At 40.9% G+C, this 22,769-nt stretch overlaps 1 protein-coding gene across 1 annotated transcript in view; it reads left to right on the top strand.

Annotated features, from left to right (window-relative positions):
• Positions 1-17,626, top strand: part of mier3a (mesoderm induction early response 1, family member 3 a) — a 42,738-nt gene extending 25,112 nt beyond the window's left edge. The window contains 3 exon segments of the mRNA XM_071349578.1: positions 13,944-14,098; positions 14,633-15,033; positions 15,035-17,626. Of these exon segments, the coding sequence (XP_071205679.1) occupies positions 13,944-14,098; positions 14,633-15,033; positions 15,035-15,085 (607 nt within the window). The 3' untranslated portion in view covers positions 15,086-17,626.
• Positions 17,627-22,769: the final 5,143 nt, after the last annotated feature.

The following is a 22,769-nucleotide window of genomic DNA, read 5'->3' as shown; positions in this document are numbered from 1 at the left end:
AATGACTGTCAAAGCAACAAAATAACTAGGGCTTTACAATGATGGTGGAATTTTGGGATTAAATGGGTTAAAATCTTCCAAGAAGTGACAGGGACGTCAAAATGCTGAATTCTCGCGCTTTAACTAACGTTAGCCTTTATTCATAAAAAATCAGATTTTATTGAGTTCTCCATCTGGGCAATATTAAAGGGGACTTAATTTAATATAACAGGCTTTTAAAATGCTATATTTGTGTATATTCTCTACTTAAAATATCAAAGGGATGCAAAAGGAACTAATTTTGTGGAACGACCCAATGAAGTATTGTTGCAATGTCTTTGGAGGAACAATATGGGTTGTCTCGTAACTAGCTTTTTTAGTTAAAGCCTCTAGGGTATGTGGGACGCTAGCGTCCCACCTGGCCAACATCCGGTGAAATTGCAGAGCGCCAAATTCAAAAACAGAAATACTCATAATAAAAATTCATAAAACATACAAGTGTTATACATCGGCTTAAAGATTAACTTCTTGTTAATCCAACCGTTGTGTCAGATTTCAAAAAGGCTTTACGGCAAAAGCATACCATGTAATTATCTGAGGACAGCGCACAGCACACAAAACATTACAAAAAGTTACCAGCCAAGTAGAGGAGTAACAAAAGTCAGACATAGCGATACAATTAATCACTTACCTTTGATCTTCATATGGTTGCACTCACAAGACTCCCAGTTACACAAATGTTAGTTTTGTTCGATAAAGTCCCTCTATATCCAAAAACCTCCGTTTTTGGATATAAAGGCAGACGACAAAATCCAAAAAGTATCAGTAAAGTTTGTAGAAACATGTCAAACGATGTTTATAATCAATCCTCAGGTTGTTTTTAGTCATAATAATCAATAATATTTCAACCGGACAATAGCTTTGTCAATATAAAAGAAAAACAAGAAAGGCCGCGCGCACCAAACAGGTCTGGGGACTTTCCACTATCCACTGACTCAGTGGTCTTACTCCCTCATTTTTCAGAATACAAGCCTGAAACAATTTCTAAAGACGGTTGACATCTAGTGGAAGCCATAGGAAGTGCAATCTGAGTCCTAAGTCATTGGATACTGTATAGGCAGTCAATGGAAAACTACAAACATAAAAAAATCCCACTTCCTGGATGTATTTTTCTCAGGTTTTTGCCTGCCATATCAGTTCTGTTAAACTCAGACATTATTTTAACAGTTTTGGACATTTTAGAGTTTTCTATTCAAATCTACCAATTATATGCATATCCTAGCTTCTGGGCCTGAGTAACAGGCAGTTTACTTTGGGCACGCTTTTCATCCGGATGTCAAAATACTGCCCCCTACACAAGAGAGGTTAAATGTGCAATATGTAGAAATTGCTCTGCCATTGCATGGTTGCAAAAATTCTAAAATGTTTTCCTAATTTCAGTTTGACAAAACAAGCATAGTGTAAGAAATAATTTTAACATATACACTGCTGTTAATCTTTTCAATAACCCAAATGATAATTTTCTGCTGTTTTTGAAGATGGTGTACAAAAGTAAAAGATTCACAAACTAGACTTTGAGGGGGCAATCTGCAGGTCAAATAACAAGGCAACCAACCTGCCACCTTTTTGGATAAACCGCTTAGGGATGGGCCTAGAGAAATGTAACCACTCTCAAATTCATAGACTGACAGACCAACCATGAGATCAAAATAATGATAGTTTTAATCATGTTTTGAAGCTATACAGTGTTTGTTTACATTGACATTGTTTAGTTTATATGTTTGGTTCTGATGGGGTTAAACAGTTGAACCACAGATGTGCCAGATATTTCACTGGATGTATAAATGTGAAGCATCCAGTTGCTTTTCCACTCACTACCAAATATGGTGATGAGAGGAAGCCCAGTGGCCGGCAGTGGGAGAAGATGGAACGATATGGATTTTGGCCGACATTATGCAAATTTTCTCATCGATGAAACATTTCCATACAATTTTCTGTTTCCAAAACTAGAATCTGTAACATGGTGGACTGCGTTTTGTAGACTTTGCCAAAGTAATAAAAATAAAAAAAGTTTTTGGAAGGCGTGCAAGGGCGAATTGAGTTATTGCACACCCACACTTCATAGTAGGTATTCCCTAACAGAAATATGCAAATCAATGCTAAAACGCACCAATAGGATCTCACTAACTCATTCTTGGCTCTGCCCACCTCCTTGCTTGTTCTGCCCACTTTGATTAATTTGCTCCCATTGGAAACCAGAGGCTCTGGTCTAGGGTTGTCCCCAACTATATAAAATAAAAATCTTGGTCCAATGAAAATTGTCTGTTCTTCGACCAATCGATTGCTCAAAATTTTAAACGTATATTTTTCCATATATAGACACAGTTGATTTTATTAAAACACACAGGTTTTAAACCACACACTGGTTTTAATCAAACCAGCTACAGTGTATTCGGAAAGTATTCAGACCCCTTCACTTTTTCCACATTTTGATACGTTACAGCCTTATTCTAAAATGGATTTTAAATAAATCTTACCTCAATCTGCACAAAATACCCCATAATGACAAAGCAAAACAGAATTTTACAAATTTTGGGAAATGTATTACAATTTTTTTGTATTACAGACCCTTTACTCAGTACTTTGTAGAAGCACCTTTGGCAGCTATTACAGCTTCAAGTCTTCTTGGGTATGACGCTACAAGCTTGGCACACCTGTATTTGGGGAGTTTTTCCCATTTCTTCTCTGCAGATCCTTTCAAGCTCTGTCAGGTTGGATGGGGTACGTCGCTGCACAGCTATTTTCAGTTCTCTCCAGAGATGTTCGATTGGCTCCAAGGTCGGGCTCTGGCTGGGCCGCTCAAGGACATTCAGAGACTTGTCCCGAAGCCACTCCTGCGTTGCCTTGGCTGTGTGCTTAGGGTTGTTGTCCTGTTGGAAGGTGAACCTTCGCCCCAGTCTTAGGTCCTGAGGACTCTGGAGCAGGTTTTCATCAAGGATCTCTCTGTACTTTGCTCTGTTCATCTTCCCCTTGATCTTGACTAGTCTCCCATTCCCTGCCACTGAAAAACATCCCCACAGCATGCTGCTGCCACCACCATGCTTCACCGTAGGAATGTTATTGGCCAGGTGATGAGCAGTGCCTGGTTTCCTCCAGATGTCTTATTCTTATCCATATTTTTTTGAAACTGCACTGTCGGTTAGGGGCTCGTAAGTAAGCATTTCACTGTAAGGTCTGTTGTATTCGGCGCATGTGACTAATCAAGTTGTATTAATGTGGCGCTTGGCATTCAGGCCAAAGAGTTCAATCTTGGTTTCATTAGACCAGAGTCTTGTTTCTCATGGTCTGAGAGTCCCTTAGGTGCCTTTTGGCAAACTCCAAGTGGCCTTTCATGTGCCTTTTTACTGAGGAGTGGCTTCCATCTGGCCACTCTACAATAAAGGCCTAATTGGTGGAGCGCTGCAGAGATGGTTGTCCTTCTGGAAGGTTCTCCCATCTCCACAGAGGAACTCTGGAGCTCTGTCAGAGTGACCATCGGGTTCTCTTCCCCCGATTTGCTCAGTTTGGTCGGGCTGCCAGCTCTTGGAAGAGTCTTGGTGGTTCAAACTTCTTCCATTTGAAGGGCAATGGAAACACTATGATTTAGAACGCAAGCTAACTGTAAATTGGCATTGAGTCATTGGCAGGAGAGAATTTTGGTACTCCCAAAAATGGCTGAATTTACAGAGTAGCTCTGAGTCTGAGAATGAGTTTATTACAGAGAATGAAATGATGTGTTGTAGAGGGATGGTGGCGATACAGCACAAAATCCCAGCGGATGGTGGCTGTGTTACATCCAGTCAGAGGTTCTTGTCAATCTGTCTGGATGGCGCTGTATTTATTGGCCGTGTCACTAATCCTTATGAAGGACTTCCTGGCAGAGAGGTTACTCGACCAGTCAGCAGCCGATATGCCAGTTTAAATAATTTGTGAAATTTTGCTTGACGATAAATTAAGGCTTATATCAGTAGTGGATAGGTGCTTATAAACTCAGGAAAAAAAGAAACGTGCCTTTTTCAGAGCCCTGTCTTTCAAAGATAATTAGTAAAAATCCAAAACTTCACAGATCTTCATTGTAAAGGGCTTAAACACTGTTTCCCATGCTTGTTTAATGAACATGCACCTGTGGAACAGTCATTAAAGACGGTAGGCAAATAAGGTCACAGTTACGAAAACTTAGGACACTAAAGAGGACTTTCTACTGACTCTGAAAAACACCAAAAGAAAGATGCCCAGGGTCCCTGCTCATCTGTGTAAACGTGCCTTAGGCATGCTGCAAGGAGGCATGAGGACTGCAGATGTGGCCAGGGCAATAAATTGCAATGTCGCAGTGGCAGACCACGTGTAACAACACCTGCATAGGATCGGTACATCCGAACATCACACCTGCGGGACAGGTACAGGATGGCAACAACAACTGCCCAAATTACACCAGGAACGCACAATCCCGCCATCAGTGCTCAGACTGTCCGCAATAGGCTGAGAGAGGCTGGACTGAGGGCTTGTAGGCCTGTTTCAAGGCAGGTCCTCACCAGACAGGACTGGCAAAAAGTGTTCTTCACTGACGAGTCGCGGTTTTGTCTCAGCAGGGGTGATGGTCGGATTTGCGTTTGTCGTCGAAAGAATGAGCGTTACACCGAGGCCTGTAGTCTGGAGCGGGATCGATTTGGAGGGTCTGTCATGGTCTGGGGCGGAGTGTCACAGCATCATCGGACTGAGCTTGTCATTGCAGGCAGTCTCAACGCTGTGTGAAACAGAGAAGACCTCCTCCCTCATGTGGTACCCTTCCTGCAGGCTCATCCTGACATGACCCTCCAGCATGACAATGCCACCACTCACAGAACAAGCAGTATGGCTGATTTCCTGCAAGACAGGAATGTCAGTGTTCTGCCATGGCCAGCGAAGAGCCCGGATCTCAATCCCATTGAGCACGTCTGGGACCTGTTGGATCGGAGGGTGAGGGCTAGGGCCATTCCCCCGCAGAAACATCTGGGAATTTGCAGGTGCCTTGGTGGAAGATTTGGGTAACATCTCACAGCAAGAACTGGCAAATCTGGTGCAGTCCACGAGGAGTACTTACTGCAGCTGGTGGCCACACCAGATACTGACTGTTACTTTTGATTATTCTATGTTTATGGTTTATGATTATTCTATGTCTGTGGGACTTGTTCAGTTTGTCTCAGTTGTTGAATCTTGTTATGTTCATACAAATATTTACACAAACTAAATTGTGAGTTGGTTTTGTGAATGAAGAATTTGTCTTTTATATATTTATTGCAACAAGATTTCTCAAGTAAGCCACACCTTCCAATCTGAGTTCTGGATAAACTTTGATTATTACCAAAGCTAAGATGAGTTTTCATTAGCGTAGTTAGACCACTGGGAACGGCTTTGATCACAGAAATAAACTCAAAGGTATTGGAAACTCTTTCAATGTTATAAATTGTTGTCGAAAACATCAAGAACAAAGTCAATATTCCTCATGCCAACTGGGGTAGAACAATGACTTATTCCTTACAGTTATGTCTGAATTATTCCACAGAAGAGCTTTATGTGGGGAAAAATTGTGCAGAAAACATATTTTCCAGGCCATTAAAGCTTGTTGGTGAAACCTAGCCAATTTAGCGGTTAATCTTTCAGGAATATAATTACATTTCAGTAAAAATTGAAGACCTCCAAACTTATTAAACACATTATTTGGAGTGAAATACCATATTGAATCAGTATTGATCAAACATCTTTTCAACCAGTTGATCTTGCAAGTGTTATTTATGTCAACAAAATCCAACACTTCCAGACCTCCTTCAGCTCTTTTATTAGAAAGGACTGGCTTTTTTAGTTTGAGACTTATTTTTCCAGATGAAGTCAAGAAAGGTCTTAATCTCTTTACAAGTAGCAGGATTTACAAATATAGATAATGAGGGGTACACAAAACGAGACAGTCCCTCTGCCTTGAACAGAAGTACTCTCCCAAGTATAGAAAGATCTCTTTGTAGCCAATTATTAAATATATTTTAGATTTTCTTAATTTTAGTAGAGAAATTCATATGTTGTCTGTTTTTTTGTTGACAAATGTACTCCTAAATATTTAACACAGTCCTTTACAGGAATATTTTCTATTTCTTTATCATCAGAGTCAAATAAACATATTTCACAGTTAGAAACATTCAGTTTTAATCCTGATGCAATAGAAAATGCAGTTATAGCATTAAGGGTGTGGGCGACCTGGTCTTTGTCTCTTAAGAAAAGAGTAGTATCATCAGCCAGTTGGGAAATTTAGATTTCTTTGTTAAAAAGGGTTAAGCCATATACATTTGCATTACTCAGAATATCTAGAGATAGACGTTTCACAACCAAAATGAATAAAAATGGCGAAATTGGGCATCCCTGTCGTACACTTCTGTTGATACTGAATCTTTTGGAACTATTAAGGTTTAGTAACACAGAACTATTTATATCTTTGTTAAACATGCGAATGACTTTGATAAACTTTTTGGATTTGTTGAAAATTAAGTGAGAAATTCATGTTCAGTTGTGTCAAAGGCTTTACAGAAGTCCAAAAATAAGACAACCGCATCTGAGTCAATTGCATCTGAATAATCTATAAGGTCTAAGATTAAACGAATGTTAGAGCTTATGTGACGGCCCTTCATAAATCCTGTTTGAGTCTTTTTTATAATGGTATCTATTCCTTTCTTTAATCTTTTGGCATAAACCAGAGCAATCAATTTGTAATCAATATTTAATAAAGTAATTGGTCTCCAATTGTCAATGAGAGAGGGGTCTTTATCGGGCTTCGGAATCAATTTCATAGTGGAGACCAATTCCCCACTTTTGATGCAATCTTGAAACATATTAAAAATCGGGTCTTCTAGTACCTCCCAAAACTGTCTATAGAATTCAACTGATGGGCCAGGTGATTTCCCTTTTTTCATTGACTTCAGAGCCTCTCTAATTTCTTCAATTGACACAGGTGAATCGCAAACTGAGTGGAAATCATCCTCAATTACAGGGACATAATTCCTATTGTGGCAAATGTAGCTTTCACAACCATCTTCCTGAAATTGAGAACTGTAAATGTTTTCATAAAATGAATTGACAAAGGATGTTTTTGTAATGGGATCTTTGCATAAAACATTTAATTTTGAGTGCAGTTATAGATTTTATTTTGTAGTTTCTCTTTTCAAGTGCAAAAAAGTAACTAGTGTTTCTTTCCCCCTCTTCAATCCATTTTGCTCTTCATCTGACAAAGCCACCCGTTGCCAGATCCATGTAAAGCTGTTCTAATTCTAGTTGTAAAGATTTAGATTATCTTTGTTTAGAAAACTGTCAAGCTTGCTCATCAACTCTTTTTCTCTAAGGTTCTTTAAGTGCATCAGCTCTTTGGCACGTTTAATGGCTACAACTCTGACTTTATATTTGAAAAATTCCCATCTACTTCCATGACCCAAGTCTTTTGCAAAAATATCTTTGGCTAACAATTTGATGTTTCCAATGAGAGTAGGATCTTTGAGAAGTGTGTTGTTTAATTTACAATATCCTCAAGTACTTTTTAGATTTTTTAGTAGCTTGTAAATTCAGGAAAATCAAGTGGTGATCAGAAAAGGGAGCCAACTGATGATCTACATCTATAACAAATTGTAACAAAATGGGGTAAATTAGGAATAAATCTATTCTAGATTTACGTGACATAGTTTTGCTGGTCCAGGTATAACCCTTTGCATTCGGATTGAAATAACGCCAGGCATCATCAACACAGAGATCCTTGCATAATGTAGTAATGATATTGCTATTTTGAAGGCTTTGACTCGTTCTAGGAGGAACACGATCAACAGATGCATCGGGTGCTTCATTAAAATCCCCTGAAATAATTAGAAAAGCCTCTGAGTATTTGTAGCTGAAATCCTGTACTTTCCTGGTAAATTGGGTAAAATGGTTCTTATTTGGAGCATGGGAGCTATGACCCTATACATTACAAAAGATGAAAATAGCATTGTCAAGTTTAACAGTTACTATGACCCATCTCCCATCTTGTGAAGATGTGGATTCCAGAATGTCACCTTTAAACTTGTGAATAAGTGTCAAAACACCAGCAGAATGGTTTGATCCATGACTGAAATAGGCTATGTCTCCCCATTGTGATTTCAAATCACTTTCACCCAAATTAGTTTCCTTGAAGTACAAAATCTGCGCTACTGCATTTACAATATAAAAATAAGGCTTTACTTTTTGTAAGATCTCTCAAACCCCTAGCATTCAGACTAACGATACTGAGTGAGTTGAACGAACTCCTGCATTTAAAAAGAGAGAGAACACAAATTAGATAACAGAAGTAGTAACGTGAACAATAAAACAAACGGTGAACCTTGAGAGGATTACTCTGACGGAAAACTACGCTCAGCTGAGGTAGCGGTGGTTAACAGTATTAACAAATCAATTTACTTCCTTTTTATTTATTTTTTGGCACGTGTTCATCAGTTGTAGTTCGAACGGTACATTTACTCGTGGCAGTACTCACTGTTCCAGTTTGGTTAATGTCAACAGAGTTACCCAGTAATCATTCTTCCTTCGATAAACGCGTGTGGGCCCTTGAACCCAGCCTTCTTTCCCTCTTGTCGTGCCTTCTGTATAAGCGGCCACAGTTTTTCCCTGGCAGTCTGATCCTGCGGTATCAGAGCTTCTTTGATGCGGAGCTTCTTCTCGTCCAGAAACTTGTTCCCCTTGGCCATTTTCCAGATGATGTCCCTGTAATGGCGCATAGTTAAGCGCAAAATGATATTGCGAGGGGGTCCATCAGATCTTCGTTTCCCAAGTCGATGTACCACGTCGATCACGTCTCTTAGCTTGTCTTTGATGCACGGCGCCACCTTTCCCAGGATATTAATGACTGCTTCCCTAATATCCTCTCCCTCTACCTCTTTTACACCTTGGATTTTCAGATTCCACCCGTGAGAGTACCTTTTGAAGTTCAGCTACATTCTCACACAGCTCATTATTTTGGGATTGCGGTTTCTTCAACTCATTCTCTAGGAACGTTATCTTTTCCTTGTTCTCGCTCACAATTTTTGTGTAGCCGACTGACAGTTTCTGACAAATTATCGATCTTCTTTGATGTTTCTTCGGTAGCCTGCTCTATGATGGACACTTTAGAGAGCGTGGCGTCTTGTTTAGTAGACAGGGACTGGTTTGCAGAGAAGTTCAGACATGGAAATGTCATCTTTCATTTTTTTTCACCGGTGGATTTTTAATTGGTCTGAGGTAAAGAGGTTGCAAGGATTTCATCCTGGTCAGTTTTGTTCTTTCTCTTGCTTGAGTTCGCGGCTTCTTGTGTATCCATGCTACTCTGGTTCTCGTTGTGGCTAGCTAGCATGTCTGCCGTCTTCTGTGAGACTTGAATATTCTGTCTACTATTGTCTTTCTGTCGTTCTTCCCATTCAACTTGACAAAACTTGTTTAAGTTCTACTCAAGAATCAATGGCTATATATAATTCATTTTAAAAGTAAACTGGATGTAGCAATTGCAGATTGCCGTTTTTTTTTTTAAGAACGAGAAGCATAGAAATTCAAACGGAATGGCTCTACCAATTGATGGCAGATCTATAACTCACATTTCTTTGTGAATTTGGTAGGGTCACGCACATTTCAATCCTGCACACACGGGACCACTGCCTGGCACAGTCTAATCACGGCTAGCAGTAATCAAATCTTCAGATCACAGCTACCCAGTGTGCTGCAGCAAAGATTGTCTATTATAGTGACAAGATAGTCAAGTGACTATGGAAATGTATGTCCTCAAAGATAGAAGGCAGACGGGAGGAGGCGAGGTCAGGTGGGATCATTTTAGCCAATGAGAGGTTGGATATGCCAGTGAACAACAGGCCATAGAGATTGATAGAGGACTCATCTTTGCCAAAATAGTGCCTGTGAAAGCATGGGCAGTCCCATTTGAGGCCATCTCCATTTTAAAGTAGTACATTTTCTTCTTAATTGGCTGATTTGCTCCAAACTCATAGCATTCACCACCCAGTGACTACTTTAAAATAATGGAAGCCCTCAATGTCCATGCTAAAACGGGTTATATCCACGATGAGTCCTCTATCTCTGTGACAACAGGCACAACTCCGATATAAAGTCGTCTTTGGGGAAGTTGCCAAAATGCCACTTATATCGGTGCATTCGTAAGAACCTAACCATTATCTGTACTTGCCTGTTGCATGTTTTTGTAATGTGCAGGGCTCATTTGTAAAAGTGACTTTAAATATGACTTCCCTGTTGGAATAAAGGTAAATTACGAAACTTCTATTTGGTCAAATAAGCCTCACGTAGCAAATTAGCAAATACATTTTTTTTCTCACCAAATTCGACACACATTCATTCACTAACCACGTTTCCATCCACAGTTTTTATGCGAGTAAAGTCATACCGTACAGTGCATTCAGAAAATATTCAGACTCCTTCCCTTTTTCCACATTTGTTACGTTTAGTTTTATTCTAAAATGGATTTTTTTAAATCATCAATCTACACCCAATACCCCATAATTTTAAAGTGAAGATAGGTTTTTAGAAATGTTTGCAAATGTATTAAAAATACAAAACAGATGCCTTTTATTTACATAAGTATTCAGACCCTTTGCTATGAGACTCCAAATTGAGCTCAGGTGCATCCTGTTTCCATTGATCATCCTTGATGTTTCTACAACTTGATAGAAGTCCACCTGTGGTAAATTCTATTGATTGGACATGATTTGGAAAGGCACACACCTGTCTATAGAAGGTCCCACAGTTGACAGTGCATGTCTGAGCAAAAACCAAGCCATGAGGTTGAAGGAATTGTCCGTAGAGCTCCGAGACAGGATTGTGTCGAGGCACAGATCTGGGGAAGGGCACCAAAAAATGTCTGCAGAATTGAAGGTCCCCAAGGACACAGTGGCCGCCTCCATTCTTAACTGGAAGTAGTTTGGAACCACCGAGACTCTTCCTAGAGCTGTCCACCCAGCCAAACTGAGCAATCGGGGAAGAAGGGCCTTGGTCAGGGAGATGACCAAGAACCCGATGGTCACTCTGACAGAGCACCAGAGTTCCTCTGTGGAGATGGTTGTCCTTCTGAAAGGTTCTCCCATTTCTGCAGCGCTCCACCAATCAGGCCTTTATGGTAGTGGCCAGACGGAATCCACTTCTCAGTAAAAGGCACATGACAGCCCACTTGGAGTTTGCCAAAAGGCACCTAAAGGACTCTCTGACCATGAGAAACAAGATTCTGATTAAACCAAAATTGAACTCTTTAGCCTGAATGACAAGCGTCACGTCTGGAGGAAACTAGGCACCGCTCATCACCTGGCCAATACCATCCCTACTGTGAAGCATGGTGGTGGCAGCATCATGCTGTGGGGATGTTTTCGAGCGGTAGGGACTGGGAGATTAGTCAGGCTAGAGGGAAAGATGAACAGCCTAAAGTACAGAGATCCTTGATGACAACCAGCTCCAGAGCGCTCTGTACCTGAGACTGGGCAACGGTTCACCTTCCAACAGGAAAACGACACTAAGCACACAGCCAAGACAATGCTGGAGTGGCCTTGTGACAAGTCTCTGAATGTGCTTGAGTGGCCTAGCCTCTATTAAAAATAGGAAGATCCCATCAGCTTTCTATAGGCTAGACCTACTATATTTATTTGTCAACCTTCCTAATATTAAGCACATTGGTTCTTTTAAAACAGGAGTATAGCCTACCTGGCTGGCATGAAAATGTGCCACAGGAAAAGCGTCCGCCATTTGCTATTTTAGTGCTTAGATCGAGACAGGTGTATGATAATGGTCCATTCTAAATCAAAATAAATTTCACACGTATCTGTAAAGACGAGATTACATCAGGAATAGTGTGATGGGTGACAATATTAGCCTATCACTTGTAAAGCCCAGCTTAAGGCAAACAGGGCATGCTTTTTTAGCGACTTTTTCGAATCATACTCACGCACCACATGTAGTCTAGCACATAGGCCTATAATGTTTTGATAAGGTTTGTATCACAACTATAGTGGCCAAATAACGTCTTAAAATTAAGAACATTAGGCTCTACACCCGTTGTAAAGCAGATTAAATGGCATACATACGCAGCGAGTGAGTCAAGTTTGAGGAAGATAATTTTCACCATACAAATGCACCTTTTATAATAAAAGCATTACATGCATAATTGCATGTGGTCACTTTTGAGAATGGGGTTTCCCTGCTAATGGAACATTCGTGCTTATAGCCTACTGCCATGTGCGTATTGCTGCGCTTATAATGTGAAGAAATAAATTAGACTATCAACATTTTAAGATAAATGTTCTAATCTGTTGCTTCAGGCTCATAGCTTTAAAACAGTTTTTTTTTATGCTAGTGGCTGTATTAATTTGGGATCTATCGCATCCCACAACTGTCCCAGACTATGTTTGGAATATTTATTTATCGCATAGAATAGGTCAACTTTTGTACTATGGGAGATGGTAGATTGACATGGGCTAATGTTTTGCTGTTCGATAGGCTACTCATCTTGTTGGCTGACGAAAAGTACATGTGGACAGTTCTTCCAATATCTTCAATATATGCGCTTCGGAAACGTTAAGGACGAACGCAGTTGCGTCCCCGATGCCTGTCTTCACTTGTAGCCTGTGAGAAAGACCCGATCATGTGAGTGAGAGGTGCAGCGGGGAGAAGGGAATTATAATTATTATATTCAGCCCAAGGGCACAACTGCCACTGGCCACTAAAGGGGGGTTATGGCCACACAAAGGGGATTCAGATGGGAAATTCAAGGAATTATCAAGTGCTTGTCAAATTGTGAATGAGAGACTGATGTGTGTACAGCCTGCGCAAAAACAAAGCAGAGCTCATGCCTTTCATGTGAATTTTTTTCAAATCATCATTAGCTGAATCATGCAGCCTTAGAATGTGTATTAAAAATCTAAACGTGTAGCCCAACATTTGTATCACAACTAAAGTTACATAACTCTAAATGAAGCATATAGGAGTACCTGTTTTCTTTGTTAACCTCTCAACACAATAGCTGCATGTAGCGCACTCCTTCAAATCATTTGGAGAAAATAGCTGAATAAAATACAAAGGATATGTTCAATTGTATTCTTCATAAAATAACGCCACGGAATTCTAAAGCAAATCTTGTCTGCTAAATTAACTAGTGTAGCCCACAGCCATATGGCACAGCCAGATCATGTTCTGTTTTTCTGAAGTAGACTTCATTTTCTTCATATCATGTTTCTTTAGACCTGATGGTGTAGGCTATATTACATGGATTTATTCAACTTTTCAAAATGTAGTTGTTCCAAAGTACAGCAGCAGCGGTGTGGAATCCAGGAGATGCTAAATGTTTAATTGTCAATTACCGTGAGACCAGCAGTTATTTGCTTGACAATCACTGGCTGACAACATTTCATGACCGCCACAGCCCTAGTGTAGATTGATGAGGGGGGACGGACAATTTAATACATTTTTAGAATAAGGCTGTAACGTGAAAAACTCAAGGGGTCTGAATACTTTCCAAATGCACTGTATCTATCTACTTTGAATGCTAGACGGTGAACAAAATGATTGAATATATATTATAGATCAATAAACACAGGCTATTAAAAATATATATATATTTTTTTACAAGTACAATGAATCCCTCAGTTTTGTCATTGGTGTTTCTGCCTTAAATCACCGACTACAAAGAGCATATGCATTCTCTCCAGTGGAAAACTGTTATTGGGGGAGAGGTCTATATTTAAGAAAAAGATGAACTAATCACACTTTTTCACACATAAATGTGAGGATTCCATTGATAATTTGGTGTGTCCCTCCCTATTTTACACACAATTCAACATTTTGGTGAACACGATACTGTTTTATTCACAGAAAAATCTATTTGTTTGTTCCTACCCTCCCTGTAGGGATCTGATGGACAGGCTGGTGGATGAGGCTGAAGGTTTGGTGGTGGACGGGTCGGCCTCTGTGTGCTCCAGTAGCAGTGGAGGAGGTCGGATGGAGTACTCGGCAGAGCACCAGCTCAACCTCCTTAACTCTATCACGGCCAGCGACCTCTCTGGTGAGCAGGGCCACGGGCCAGGACCGAGAAATCGGAGCAGACGAGAGAGATGAGGCTTGTGAACTCCACATGAATTTTGATGGATAGAGTGAAGAATGCGATTAGCAGTGGTAGCCGCTTGGAGCATTAGGCTGTAACATTTAAGCAGTGATTTTCTTTTCTTCTCTGTACGCTTCTGGGGTCATACATAGTACGCTTCTCAGAGCAGGAGTTCTAATCGAGGATCAGGCCCCTCCTGTCTATGTAATGTTATTCATTATGATATAAAAGTGAAACTGATGTTAAATCTGCACTTCTACTCTAGGATGCTTGATACATATGGCTCCTAATCTTCAAGCTCATCCGCTATGAGAAGGGTCCTGACCGTGTTACTTGAACAAGGAAAACCTAGGTCCCTATAGCATGTTTTCCTAGTAGGTCACATGGACGCCAAAGACTCCTGGCTGCAGTATTTCTGATGAATGACATTGTCTGTTTGGACAGTCAAGGTTAATTCCAAGTCTCTAAATTTGCTTCTCCTCCCCCTCACTCCAGCATTGACCAGCAGTGTGGCGTCTGTATGTAACCCGTCTGACGCGGGCTGCCTGGAGTCCTACAGCTTCCCCCCGTTAGAGGGCCTCCACCGGGGCTCCCTGAGCCATGACGAGTCCCTGGGATTCATCCCCAACGGCGCAGGAGACCCCGACTGCATCAACCTGCTGGACGCCGGCTTCTACCACTCCGACCTGGGCCAGTTGGCCTCCTGCACGGACGACTACGACAGACCCCCCTCCAAGCGCCTCAAAATGAGCTTGCCCGAGGCCACCGTAGAAAATCTGGGCCTGGATTATGAGGCACGCCCGCATCCTATCACGAGCACCAAGATGGCAGTGTCGGTGACAGACTTTGGCAGCCTAGTGACCGACGAGGCCAACGGCTACATCGGAACGCGACCATTCACACACACGACACCAGTACCAACCGCACACAGCCCTACAGTCGGAGTGAATGGTTGCTAGGTAACCGTGTGTGAACGGCTGCGCCACGTCACACCACTTCTCCCTCCCTACTTTATGGTGGAGCCCACCATCATCTGTGTACATATTTGTTCATTGGAGATTATATTTATTTTGTGTGTGTATATGTATATATATGTGTATGTATGTATGTGTGTGTATATATATATATGTATATATATATATATGTATGTATATGTGTATGTATGTATATATATATATATATATATATGTGTATGTATGTGTATATATATATATATATATGTATGTGTATATATATATATGTATATATTACCGTTCAAAAGTTTGGGGCCCTTGTTTTTGAAAGAAAAGCACTTTTTTTGCCTATTAAAATGACATCAAATTGATCAGAAATACAGTGTAGACATTGTTAATGTTGTAAACAGCTGGAAACAGCAGATTTTTTTATGGAATATCTATGTAGGCGTACAGAGACCCATTATCAGCAAACATCACTCCTGTGATCCAATGGCACGTTGTGTTAGCTAATCCAAGTTTATAATTTTAAAAAGGTTAATTGCTCAGCTGAAAACTGCTCTGGTTAAAAAAGCAATAAAACTGCCTAGAAGACCAGCATCCCGGAGTCGCCTCTTCACTGTTGTCGTTGAGACTGGTGTTTTGCGGGTACTATTTAATGAAGCTGCCAGTTGAGGAATTGTGAGGCGTCTGTTTCTCAAACTAGACACACTAATGTACTTGTCCTCTTGCTCAGTTGTGCACCGGGGCCTCCCACTCTTTCTATTCTGGTTAGAGTCAGTTTGCGCTGTTCTGCGAAGGGAGTAGTACACAGCGTTTTACGAGATCTTCAGTTTCTTAGCAATTTCTCGCATGGAATAGTCTTCATTTCTCTGAACAAGAATAGACTTGACGAGTTTCAGAAGAAAGTTCTTTGTTTCTGCCCATTTTGAGCCTGTAATCGAAACCACAAATGCTGATGCTCCAGATACTCAACTACTCTAAAGAAGGCCAGTTTTATTGCTTCTTTAATCAGAACAACAGTTTTCAGCTGTGCTAACATAATTGCAAAAGGGTTTTCTAATGATCAATTAGCCTTTTAAAATTATAAACTTGGATTAGCTAACACAACGTGCCATTGAAACACAGGAGTGATGGTTGCTTATAATGGGACTCTGTATGCCTATGTAGATATTCCATAAAAAATCTAAAATCTCAAAAAATCAGTAATTTACAACATTAACAATGTCTGCACTGTATTTCTGATCAATTTAATTATTTTAATGTGATTTTTCTTTCATAAACAAGGACATTCTTAAGTGACCCTGAACTTTTGAGCGGTAGTGTGTGTGTGTGTGTGTGTGTGTGTGTGTGTGTGTGTGTGTGTGTGTGTGTGTGTGTGTGTGTGTGTGTGTGTGTGTGTGTGTGTGTGTGTGTGTGTGTGTGTATGTATATGTATGAGTGTACAAAACATTAAGAATGCTTTCTAATATTGAGTTGCACCCCCTTTTGCCCTCAGAACAGCCTCAATTCTTCAGGGCGTGGACTCTACAAGGTGTCGAAAGCATTCCACAGGGATCATGGCCCATGTTGACTCCAATTCTTTCCACAGTTGTGTCAAGTTGGCTGGATGTCCTTTGGGTGGTGGGCCGTTCTTGATACACACTGGAAACTGTTGAGCTTGAAAAACGTAGCAGCGTTGCAGTTCTTGACACACTCAAACCCGTGCACATGGCAGCTACTACCATACCCCGTTCAAAGGCACTTCAATCTTTTGTCTTGCCCATTCACTGTCTGAATGGCACACACACACACAATCCATGTCTCAATTGTCTCGAGGCTCTCCTCCCTTTTAATCTACACTGATTTTGAAGTGGATTTAACAGGTGACATCAATAAGGGATCATAGCGTTCACTTGTATTTACCTGTTCGGTCTGTCATGGAAAGAGCATGTTTCGTACACTCAGTTTATATGATATACATATGTTTTTTTACTATGACGTCAGTGATGTCTTCTTGTACAGAAAAAAATAAAATATTGAATATAGCCATTTATTTTTCTGTCCGGAATTTTGGGAAATGCCCATCTGTGTCCGAATACTGTGGGAACGGAACTACTGGTGGGAGATTTGTGCTTTTGGAGGTCTGTTCCACATCAGTGGATCCCATGAGCGTTATCCTTCAAGTGTTGGCAAAACTCACCTCTACATCTATGACTAGTTCTCTTCCTCGCTGGCTGTATGAGCAGCATTCTCTCACCATTGCTACTTTCCCAGTGTTTACAGGTACCAACGACCTGGCCCTAAATGTAGCATTTTGTAAGAGGGTCCCCAGGTTTTGTATATTTTGTACAGATGTACTACTTGTCATCCATGTGCAAAACACTTTTTTGTAAATGTTTGCCTCTGTATGTGTAACCTTTTTATTTAACTTGGCAAGTCAGTTAAGAACACATTGTTATTTACAATGACTGCCTACCCTGGCCAAACCCAGACGACGCTGGGCCAATTTGTGCGCTGCCAAATATACTGTAAATAAAGAGAGATGTATATTCTGTTTTATTTGCTTGTTTTTAAAATATATTTTCTCTCCTTCCCAGAATTTCATTAGATGGAAATATCAATTAAGTTTTGGTTTTATTTACATTTGATAAATGTTTTCCCAATTTCAGTTGGCTAGCTTGGGTGACCTGGGTATTTATAAACATTGGACTGCAACATGGTCCTCAACATGAGCTTCTTTGTTCATCTGAAAATGCTTTGTAAGCAGACGTGGGCACATTCAGCTGTTTAGTTTTAAATGCGCTATAGAACAGTTATGTTTGACATTGTTCTTTTTCAGTTAAAACAATGCATGTATCTTATATCCAGCAAGCTATACTTTTCATAAGTAGTGAAAAGACTTGTTTGGGAGTTGAATCCCCCCCCACTCTTAAACATCAATTATGCAAATCCTGGGGGTTTACATTGCTGCTGTGAATGTCACTATTACTCCTCTGCCCCATCTGTACCTGTGTGTCAAGATGTGCTGTTGGCCAGTGTTCAGTCAACTTAATTTATCTATGCATCATTTGAACTCACTTGGAATGGACGTGATAGAATGTCTTGGTGGTTTTGAGTACTTGAAGTGCATTAAGGGTATCTGAAAATGATGAGCAACTCAGTGTGAGTGTTTGAGGTTATTAGCAAAGGTTTTACTTGTTTTCAATTGAAATTATAGATGCTGGTTGTGATGCTATGGTTGGCTGAAGTGCAAACATCTCTAGGGCTCCCAAAGTTTCCTGATTTACCACACACGCAATTTATTAACCAGCCCATAATGCGTAAAACCAGATTTAGTTTCATCTTTTTTTTATATCTGTTATTTTACCAGGTAAGTTGACTGAGAACACGTTCTCATTTACAGCAACAACCTGGGGAATAGTTACAAGGGAGAGGGGGATGAATGAGCCAATTGTAAACTGGGGATTATTAGGTGACCATGATGGTTTGAGGGCCAGATTGGGAATTTAGCCAGGACACCGGAGTTAACACCCCTACTCTTGCGATAAGTGCCATGGATCTTTAATGACCACAGAGAGTCAGGACACCCGTTTAACGTCCCATCCGAAAGACAGCACCCTACACAGGGCAGAGCTCCACAGTGGAGGTGTCATAATACCCATAAAACCTAGAGGTCAAACAGGAAAATTGTTTCCCACCATTTCATTTTTCCCATAGGGGATTTTAGAAACAATTAAAATAAGGTCTGTGTTTCATGTAGGCTAACCCTGGTGTCATTTTGATAACCATGTAAATCACTCTCAGACAAGGCGACTTATCAATATATTCGGCTCCATTTACTGATTTGAATGCTAATTAGCATCAAAGTAGACATGCAAAACCACATCCACGCAAGCTCCTGCACGTCATCTCTAGCGGACACCTTTGCTAACAGGTATTGTGTCAATTTAAGACTTGCACAAGACGATTCACATAATTGTCAAATTTGAAAGAAATGCAGCCAATTAATGAATTACTACATTTAGCCAACCTTGGATAGTTAATCCAGAGATTCTTACCTTTGCCTCGATTCTGCAGTCTCGTCACGGTCATCATGGCATTTGTAGTTCTTTAACAGCTAATTAGCATTTCATTTTGCGGAGAGAAAAAAAGGCGAATATACTGATGTCACCTTGTCCTAGAGAATCCCGTATGGGGAAAAATGGATGGTGGAAAACAATTGGAACCATTTCCCTGTTTGACCTCTAGGTTTTATGGGTATTATGACTCCTAATGTGGTACTCTATTGGAAGTCAAATGTTCTGTGTTGCTTCCCTCTTAACAAGGCAATAATTTCAAAATGTGTTAAGATATATGTAAACCTTCCTCTCCGTGGAATTGTAACCCTCAGTGTACTGTCGTGGAAATTATAATCAATACACTCAGTCCCACAGACGAGTACTCATCAAAGCTATTCGATGCATAAACCGTATTAAACCACTGTCATTTTTCTAATATTTATGTATTAATTGAAGAGCATCTGATAGACCTGCACTGTACAGTGCCCAGACTGGACTTGGGCTCATTTCACTGTCTCATAAATATAACTAGCAGTGTATGCGATAAGTCCTTAGGGAGCTAGCTATGGAACTATGGGAGTAGTGGTGTACGCAGTATTAAAATGTACTAGACAGCCTTTAGTCTTTGCTTGTCTATTTAACGTGTTGAGGGAAGCGAATGTCATTGAAGTAAGTGCTTAGTATCACAACCTGCAGGAAAAACAGTTTGTTCGAGCTGAATGTTTGGCCTGTCTAGGATTACGACTTGTTGCTGTGTTGGTTGACATCCAGTTGTGTGAATACAGGCATGTTTCATGATTTGAGTGAGGATGAGGGTGGACTTTGCAGGAAAGTAACTTTTGAGTGTTTGATTTTGTACCTCCCCATGGAGTCGTCTTTCCATTCATTTGTAACTGATGTTTTTCCCTGATGTACTTACTTGAAGGATGTATACACTGAGTATACCAAACATTAGGAATACGGTCCTAATATTCAGTTGCACCCCCCACTCCTTGCCCTCAGAACGCAAAAGCGTTCCACAGGGATGCTGGCCGATGTTGACTCCAATGCTTCCCACAGTTGTCAAGTTGGATGGATGTCCTTTGGGTGGTGTACCATTCTTGTTACACACAGGAAACTGTGGAAAAACCCAGCAGTGTTGCAGTTCTTTCCACAAACCGGTGCGCCTGGCACCTACTAGCATACACTGTTAAAAGGCACTTAAACATTTTGTCTTGCCCATTAGTGGCACACATACAGTCGTGGCTAAAAGTTGAGAATGACATATTCATATACACTGCTCCCTCAGTGTCTTTAGATATTTTTGTCAGATGTTACTATGGAATACTGAAGTATAATTACAAGCATTTCATAAGTGTCAAAGGCTTTTATTGACAATTACATTAAGTTGATGCAAAGAGTCAATATTTGCAGTGTTGACCCTTCTTTTTCAAGACCTCTGCAATTCGCCCTGGCATGCTGTCAATTAACTTCTGGGCCACATCCTGACTGATGGCAGCCCATTCTTGCATAATCAATGCTTGGAGTTTGTCAACATTTGTCGGTTTTTGTTTGTCCGCCCGCCTCTTGAGGATTGACCACAAGTTCTCAATGGGATTAAGGTCTGGGGAGTTTCCTGGCCATGGACCTAAAATATCGATGTTTTGTTCCCCGAACCACTTAGTTATCACTTTTGCCTTATGGCAAGGTGCTCCATCATGCTGGAAAAGGCATTGTTCGTCACCAAACTGTTCCTGGATGGTTGGGAGAAGTTGCTCTCAGAGGATGTGTTGGTACCATTCTTTATTCATGGCTGTGTTCTTAAGCAAAATTGTGAGTGAGCCCACTCCCTTGGCTGAGAAGCAAACCCACACATGGTCTCAGGATGCTTTACTGTTGGCATGACACAGCACTGATGGTAGCGCTCACCTTGTCTTCTCCGGACAAGCTTTTTTCCAGATGCCTCAAACAATCGGAAAGGGGATTCATCAGAGAAAATGACTTTACCCCAATACTCAGCAGTCCAATCCCTGTACCTTTTGCAGAATATCAGTCTGTCCCTGATGTTTTTCCTGGAGAGAAGTGGCTTATTTGCTGCCCTTTTTGACACCAGGCCATCCTCCAAAAGTCTTGTGTCCAGATGCACTCAGACCTGCCTGCTGCCATTCCTGAGCAAGCTCTGTACTGGTGGTGCACCGATCCCGCAGCTGAATCAACATTAGGAGACGGTCCTAGCGCTTGCTGGACTTTCTTGGGCGCCCTGAAGCCTTCACAACAATTGAACCGCTCTCCTTGAAGTTCTTGATGATCCGATAAATGGTTGATTTAGGTGCAATCTTACTGGCAGCAATATCCTTGCCTGTGAAGCCCTTTTTGTGCAAAGCAATGATGACGGCACGTGTTTCCTTGCAGGTAACCATGGATGACAGAGGAAGAACAATGATTCCAAGCACCACCCTCCTTTTGAAGCATCCAGTCTGTTATTTGAACTCAATCAGCATGACAGAATGATCTCCAGCCTTGTCCTCGTCAACACTCACACCTGTGTTAACGAGAGAATCACTTGACATGTCAGCTGGTCCTTTTGTGGCAGGGCTGAAATGCAGTGGAAATGTTTTTTGGGGATTCAGTTCATTTGCACGGCAAAGAGGGACTTTGCAATTCATCTGATCACTCTTCATAACATTCTGGAGTATATGCAAATTGCCACCATACAAACTGAGGCAGCAGACTTTGAAAATGATTTGTGTCATTCTCAAAACTTTTGCCCACGACTGTACATACACAATCCATGACTCAATTGTCTTGGCTTAAAATGTATTCTTTAACCTGTCTCCTCCCCTTCATCTACACTGATTGAAGTGTATTTAACAAGAGACATCAATAAAATAAAATGTTATTTGTCACATGCGCTGAATACACCTTACAGTGAAATGCTTGCAAAGGATCATAGCTTTCACCTGGTCAGTCTGTCATGGAAAGAGCAGGTGTCCTTAATGTTTTCTATACTCAGTGCATCTATACCATTGATTTTGACATACAAAAACATGCTCAATTGGGTAACAGGTTGTGCAGTTATTTTCTCCCTACTCTGAGGAGCAAACACTTTTCCCCCTTTTTTTTTTTAAAGAGCTTTAGAAAAACAAAATGTAGGGTTGTATTTAAAGTAAAAGGTTGAAAAGAGTATTTAGTGGTAACCATTTTTCTTCAATGTGTATATTTGACCTCTCCCTCTGTCTGTACAGAAAAATATGAGTCCTTTGCAATACACTACATGACCAAAAGTATGTGGACACCTGCTTGTCGAACATCTCATTCCAAAGTCATGGGTATTAATATGGAGTTGGTCCCTTTGCTGCTATAACAGCCTCCACTCTTCTGGGAAGGCTTTCCACTAGATGTTAGAACATTGCTGCGGGGACTTGCTACCAAACTTTACAGTTGGCACTATGCATTGTGTAAGGTAGCGTTCTCCGCCAAACCCAGATTCATCCGTCGGAGAATGCGTTTCCACTGCTCCTGAGTCCAATGGCGGCAAGCTTTACACCACTCCAGCCGACACTTGGCATTGCGCATGGTGATCTTAGGCTTGTCAGCGGCTGCTCGGCCATGAAAACCAATTTCATGAAGCTCCCAACTAACAGTTATTGTGCTGACGTT

This window comes from Salvelinus alpinus, chromosome 18 (assembly GCF_045679555.1).
Source record: "Salvelinus alpinus chromosome 18, SLU_Salpinus.1, whole genome shotgun sequence".
Lineage (NCBI taxonomy): Eukaryota > Metazoa > Chordata > Actinopteri > Salmoniformes > Salmonidae > Salvelinus > Salvelinus alpinus.
The sequence above is the reverse complement of the archived record's forward strand: the minus strand, read 5'-3'. Positions and strand labels throughout refer to the sequence as shown.